The sequence below is a fragment of the Electrona antarctica genome (assembly GCF_951216825.1).
Source record: "Electrona antarctica genome assembly, chromosome: 2".
Taxonomy (NCBI): Eukaryota; Metazoa; Chordata; class Actinopteri; order Myctophiformes; family Myctophidae; genus Electrona; species Electrona antarctica.
This window is the reverse complement of record NC_136807.1, coordinates 19,235,462-19,242,961: the sequence shown is the minus strand read 5'-3', so window position 1 is coordinate 19,242,961 and position 7,500 is coordinate 19,235,462. Positions and strand designations below refer to the sequence as shown.

At 46.0% G+C, this 7,500-nt stretch overlaps 1 protein-coding gene across 1 annotated transcript in view; it reads right to left on the bottom strand.

Annotated features, from left to right (window-relative positions):
* plxna2 (plexin A2) overlaps positions 1–7,500 on the bottom strand; it is a gene marked incomplete at its 5' end in the record, with an annotated part of 219,011 nt that overhangs the window by 81,581 nt on the left and 129,930 nt on the right. Inside the window, 3 exons of the mRNA XM_079514160.1 lie at positions 2,666–2,865; positions 3,380–3,476; positions 5,992–6,192. Coding sequence (XP_079370286.1) covers positions 2,666–2,865; positions 3,380–3,476; positions 5,992–6,192 — 498 coding nt within the window. The remainder of the gene's footprint in view (positions 1–2,665; positions 2,866–3,379; positions 3,477–5,991; positions 6,193–7,500) is intronic.

The window sequence follows — 7,500 nt, the reverse complement described above, 5'->3', positions numbered from 1 at the left end:
TGTTTTTCCACTACCAAATCATTCCATTTCAGTTTTTTGTTTCCTGTGCTGTCTTGCTGTCTGTTTTTGTAGTGTGAATGATGAAGGTCTGGGTTGGAGGTGGCCTTGGTAATCACATACTGTGCTCACAACACTAATGAAAACAGCTAGCTGAATGAGATATGTCCCAGCGGATGGTAATGGGCACCCTGCACACATGCGCACACACACGTTAAGTGGACGCGCACGAACCGTCACAAATGCCAGACTAGCTGAAAGTGTAATGGAAGATCCTAACTTAATTTACCAGGATGACTCAGTACACACACACACACACATCTTATATTTTTCTCAGACAGCCCATCTCAGAATGACGACAATTAAAAAATAATTACAAGACATGTACACACACACACACACACACACACACACACACACACACACACACACACACACACACACACACACACACACACACACACACACACACACACACACACACACACACACACACACACACACACAAACGGAGGGGAGAGATCAGCAATGGCTCTTCATCTGAATAATTCTGGTGCCAGGGAATCTTTCAGAATAAAGGCACTAGATGCCAAGTCAGATCTCTCTTTAGAAGCGTTAATAATTATTGTAACCGAGATGCATGATGAAGTCAGAAATTAGTCCAGAACATCGGCATTATGGTCAATCTGCGCGGAGGCAACATAGATTTTGTCGGGCCATGCGCGCACATCCAAACAGGTTGGGAGGGGCTGAGCAAGGCGATGCCTACTGTAGTAACGGCCGTTTCCCCCAAAAATATTTTTGAGATCCCGAGGTAAAAAAGACCTTAAGACGTGCCCACAAGTCCTTAGCACCCGCGGTTTTATTTGATAAGATGTGTGTGGTCGTCCTGAGCATTAGAAGTGTTAACCCTCCCCCCCATATTTTCAGTGTACAATACAGTATATCAATAAGTCATGAAAGTCATCAAAAAGTTTGAATTGGCCAGAGTTTTATGTGGGGGAGCGGCAGGAGGAAGAATAGACAAATGAATCAATGCGGAGCCAGTCAGGTCTGAGGGGGCTGCGGTGGGTTAAACACAATGCAGTGGTGCATTACCGGAGCTAATTAAACACTGGTTCCTGGCCTGACTCCCCTGCGACAGTGGAGTCCACCAACAATGCTCAGCCCGGAATTCAGCCTCAGTAAGCAAAGACCTCACATTACGGGGAAACAAATAAGCACATCCGGGTCGCGACCCCTGTACGGTTGGGGGAGCTGGCGTTACGGTGGGACTGGGGGGGTTGGAAGTATGGTGTTGATCGAGGCGATCAATAAAGCCACACACACTTTCTGCCGTCTTGTGTGAGTGGCCAGATGAATTCTGCTGGCTGAATAGCTCTAACATAGCTCTAAATAGTTAAGCCTGATTCATATGCCGGTGGCACGCACCACAAATAGCAGATCTACAAGATCACAACGTGCTGGATCGTAAAGTTGTCTGCTTGTATATCTGTTATTTCTTGTGCGTGACACAGCACGCAACAGAGTATAAATCGGACATTATTTACTAAAGAGTGGCTGCTGCTATGACGTTCTGTCTAAATGTGCCTGGTGCCAAAGTTTGTTTCAAAGCGCTGGGATAACCTTGCGAGGTTATGAAGCATTAAAATCTACAGGCGGGCATCTGTGCACGGTGCACCCTGCCTCAAAGAGCAGGCAGATGTCAGGGAGACATAGCGCCTTAAAGCGGAATATGTCTCCACTGGTGTGTGTGTGTGAGTGCGTGTATGTTAAGGCACTTGCCCTTGCACGATGCATAACGAATACCTGCATGGTATTCGTGCAACCTGCGTGCACCAGGCACGCAGGCACGCACACGCACACGCACACACACACACACACACACACACACACACACACACACACACACACACACACACACATCCCTACGCACTCTGACACACACACAGTGACACAAACACCAGATGCTCTACCACATGGAGACTGAGAAATATTGAGAGCGACAGAGAGGAGAAGAGGGAGACGGAGAGAGAGACCATGTACAGATCTGCAGGCATTAAGCAGGACCAGCGCCCTGGGGAGCTTCCTGCAGGCTCATTCTCATTCATCCTGGGTCCGGAGGCAAGCAGAGGAGAGAGTGGAATAGCCCTCCTTCCAATGCAAAGCCTCTCAATGCAAATCAGACATTCCACTGGTGAAGAGCTCAACTTGACTGGAGAGAGAGTGCTGCCGTTATCAACCAAAGAAATGTGACTATGGTAATTGTTGAAAAGATGTGAGGATGTCAGGCGTATAGCCTGATCTCGCTGGGTGTTTGAGACGATGCACTTCATCAGATAAGGCGGTTTCTCATCAACCTCTCACCAGCATCAATATCACAGCCTTTGAGGACGCACGCACGCACGCACACACACAGAGTATAATATACTATCTAAACTAGAGCGTGATCATCACAGCTTATTATCCACTGGCCTATACTGGACTCAGTTAACCGGAATCTCTCAGGGCTCTATACTTGGGTGTTTTTGCTCTACACTAAATATCATTGCCAAAAATAGCTGATGTATAAGCTTACATGGATCTGGTATTTTCGTCTGATGTTCGAGTCAGAAGTGATTATCACACATTGTTCTTAGCTGGGGCAGGTTCATGATGGCACACTGACCTCGGTGATGCGTGGGTTGGTGCACTTGACGTTCCTGCTGGACAGGTCCAGCCAGCGGGTGGTGTAAGGGTTGATGGGAGGGCAGTGGTGGCGCAGCGTGCAGCGGCCCTCACCGCTGCACCAGCCGCACTGGAACTTCCTCTCAGACTTCAGACACATCCCACAGCTGTCGCGCTGCGCCGCACACTTGTACAGATGCACTGTGGGATTACGCACACACACGCACACGCACACACACACACACACACACACACACACACACACACACACACACACACACACACACACAGTGAGTTGGCACAGTAACAAAAGGTCTATTCAAAATCACAAACATTTGTGCAGTGATTTCTTTCATGTATTTATTTATTTTCCCTGGGAAGACAGACAGGAGGTGCAGAATATATCCCTGCAGGCCACTTCTGCATTCCGTTTTTGTTTCTCATTTTATTGTATGTTTTATTTAAAACAAAGACATCTGTATTTTTCATACTGTATGTGGTTTGTTTCAGCATAAGGTAGGAGAACAAAATATAGACACCGTCTCGAAAGTAGCTAAGAAAATACCTTATCTGAGAGCAAGATGGGTAATAGAAAGAGAGAGAGAGAGAGAGAGAGAGAGAGAGAGAGAGAGAGAGAAAGACACAGAGAGAGATATTGTCCATCTGTTTTCTATTTTGCCAGGTGCGTGCTGTCAGCAGCATCTTGTCTCCTTACCTTGGATATTTTCTGGGTTATCAATAATGAAGTTGCCGTTCCACACCACCGAGAAATCCACTGGCAGTTCACTGATTTTCATGCCCTCGTACAGATACTGGAGACCAGAGAGAGAGAGAGAGAGAGAGAGAGAGAGAGAGAGAGAGAGAGAGAGAGAGAGAGGAGGATAATGGGGGGACAGAACACAGCGGGGAGGTTTACAAGATTAGATTCTTTTATGACATTGCCCTGAAGTTGCATCACCCCCTTGTCTTCATCACAGCTATACAGACAATGAGACAATACTCCCAAACACATTCATCATTGTCAGTGGAGATTAATAACCATGTTAAAGTCTCCAAACCCTGACAAACTTCACCCAGTATATGAGCTGACCACAACACCAGCTAATTAGGCTTGTACAAACACAACATTGTGTTGTCAGGAGGCAGAAAGCCACCGTCACGACCCTTCCAACATGGGTTTGAGGAATGTTGCTACAGGCCAACAGATGTGGATCAGGTTAGAAAGAACAAACTAGTTTTTTGACGCGCACACGCACGCACGCACGCACGCACACGCACACGCACACGCACACACACACACACACACACACACACACACACACGTGTGGCGGATAGCCATATATTCAGGCCTGCACACAACCGGTGCGCCAGTGCGCATGCGTCGTCAAAATGTTTTCTGCGCGGTAGATCAAAGGCATGTGAGGCGCATTTGCGCACCAACAGCTGAGACAGTTATGTACTGTAGAGAATCTGACAGGCATTCAAAAGGAACTCAAATGAGATGTTAACGTCCTGTAAGTAGACTTAGAAATAAAACTATTGTTGACTAATCTTTACACGTGACTCTTATTTTGAAGAGGAAGTCAGAACACAGGAAGCTACTATGACACTACTATGACACTTTCCCAAAGTTTACGGTGCTCCTGTCATAGTGCTAGTCGCTAAAACCACGCAACCATATTTACAATGTGAAAACCATGCATCTGTCACTTGAACAACACTGGAATTACTTTACTTAAACATGGAACCTGCAGCAGTAGGTGAGTAATTAATTGTATCTGTGTTGGACGTTTCAGTGCTGCTAACAAACGTCCTCCTGCTGCTTAACGACCACACTGTCTGTGACTCTGTAGCTTAGCACCCCCCCCCCCCCCCCCCCCCCCCCCCCGCTGTGCGCACCAACTTGCATGTCCAGGTGCTCCTTTGAGAACTAGCCCAAAATAATTGTGTGCAGCCCTGCATATATTCATACATATACTCGGCATTAGCTCTATCCCCTGTGTTTCATTCTTACTGATGTTGCTGCTATGACACCTGGATTTCCCTCTGGAGATCAATAAAGGTTTATCTGATCTTTTGACATGCCTGATGCTGAGAGCGTAGGGCGGAGTGGGGGAGCCTGGCGGAGGCTTGGATTTCCCTCCGGCCTCTTGCCATGCCGTCCTCCATTGTCTCCTACGCCCTTACCTTCCAGATTGTGTTGTGTGTGTATGTGCGTGCGTGCGTGTCTCTGCAGTCCATTGGGAATATGTTGCAGTTTGTGTGCACTTGCCCTGAGGGCAGAACCTAGCTGCAGACTTCTCCAGTGTAATTACCTAGGCAGGCTAGTTGTAGTGTCTTCACTGACTGACAGACACACACACACACTGACAGACACACACACACACACACACACACACACACACACACACACACACACACACACACACACACACACACACACACACACACACACACACACACACACACACACACACACACACACACACACACACACACACACACACACACTATTGACGTGGAGCAGGCAATCCACAAACACTAATAGCATGTCCTATATGCACTCCCAGGAGGACACACAGGTGAGTTCTGCAATGGTTTCTTTCTTGATGAGTAAAACCCAGAGTAGGCGAGTCAGAGAACAATGTGCAATATGAAGAATGACTGGAACAAGGATTCTGAAAGATGTATGCAACATATTTCACAGAGTGACTGCAAATAGTGAGTTACAGAAACATAAAAGTTACAACACAATCTATTTTCTCAGACAGACTATGAAAATAGAATAACTTGTATAACACGTGCCCGTGCGCGGGCGCGCGCACACACACACACGCACACGCACACACACGCGCACGCGCACACGCACACGCACACACACACACACACACACACTATTTTATGAGCCCTGCTTAAAGTCAAACATTAGCATAACTTTGACATAAAATAACCACACAATTATGGTTACCATGTTGGATTATACCAAGCAAGTCTCTGCAAGTATGTATGAAGAAGAAGATGCTAATGGGAGTCTGAAGTAGATTTCATACGGAACTGAAATGAATTGAATCCAATGGCTTCTTTGAAAATCAAACAAACCACTGTATGCTTTGGAAAATGGTCAGCAGTAAAGTCAAGTATACTGCTAGCCAATAGTGTATTGGCATGTACCGTATATATTATTTCAAATGGATAGTTACTATGTAGTGACTACATAGTAACTATCCATTTGAAATAATAAATACATAAACTAACACCGAGGATTAAGAGGATTCTGGTCATTGATTCTGATTCTGCTCACCCAGCCATGTGACCCATCTGACCTACCGAACTGTTCTGGCACTGAACACTGGAGCTGTTGAAACGCAGGGCGGTGACTCTGTGGCTGACTCCCTGGATGTGGAGGACGCACTCGTAGCCCCGCTGACCGGACTGGGGCTGCGGAAGGTTCCTGGCCTTAAGCGTGATTGGCTTCACCTCCCCTGCAGGAATAAGGATCTCCTCTGAGCGCACCAGCTGGGGACAGTCCTGGAGCAGAGGAGGAGGAGGAGGAGGAGGAGGAAGAGGACAGGTTAGAGTGAGCGAGCGAGCACACAAACAAGCAACGAATAAAATGTATGTTGTAGGTCAGTAGAAACAAAACAATGAAAGACGGCTCTCAAAGAACAAAAGGGAATGGCTTTTATTTGGGTTGATGCTAGAATCCATGGTTGACGAACCTATAAGTCGACGTTTCAGTTCCAGTGAAGTTCTCTCTCCCTTGTGACTGGGAACAGCCAGAGAGACAGAAGGCTCTCCTTGATAATTTAAATCTGTCCTGGAGTTGAGGACAGACTGACGTTGACGCTAACAAGGGTTTTATAAGGTTTCGAGTTCATTACAGTTGGCACTACAGCTCCATAAAAGCTCCATAAAAGCTCAAACAAAACCTTTTATACACCCTTAAAATCAAGCTCCAATTCATTGTGGGCAGAACGACTCCATGCTTTGTCTCTTGATGTATTAAAGCCTAGTTTCTGTTTTTTTCTTTCTTGTATTGGGAGGTAATTTTTTAAGGTCACTGCTGTACATAATGTGTTGTGGGCTGGGCGTGCGCACGTGTGTGTGTGCGTGCGTGCGTGCGTGCGTGCGTGCGTGCGTGCATGCGTGCGTGCGTGTTTTATTTACCCTTTGACTAGAAAAGCCTCATTGAAAAAACAAATCTCTTTTACAAGAATGTTCTGACAGGCTGCAACACATTAAAACACGATTGCAGACAAACATAGAACAAGTTTTATTAAAAGTAAAAAACAAAAAACAAAAACAACAACAATATAAATCAAATCTAAATCAAATCAATAAATAAATAAGTATGGGCTCTTGGGACAGTTAACCACTTTAATCCATTGAGACCAGAGCCGATTCTACAAGTGTCCTCTAATCAGGACCCCCCCCCCCCCCCCCCCCTACAAGCAACACCTTAGCTAAAATGACTATATGCAAGTGCACAGCACGTCGCAATGTGACACATAAATTAGCTTGTAGTTTGGCTTCAGTATATTCGCTATTTTTTAAATATAAGGCTCAAGGTTAAGAAAATTCCTGGGGTTGTATATAATAACTGGATTTCATTCAAATAGATATGATTGGACATGCAGGATGGAAAGTAAACCCAAGATTGCTATATAAACAAAAAGTATACCAGTGTCTATGGGTGGACAGAGAAAGTATACCAGTGTCTATGGGTGGACAGAGAAAGTATACCAGTGTCTATGGGTGGACAGAGAAAGTATACCAGTGTCTATGGGTGGACAGAGAAAGTATACCAGTGTCTATGGGTGGACAGAGGAAGCAGAC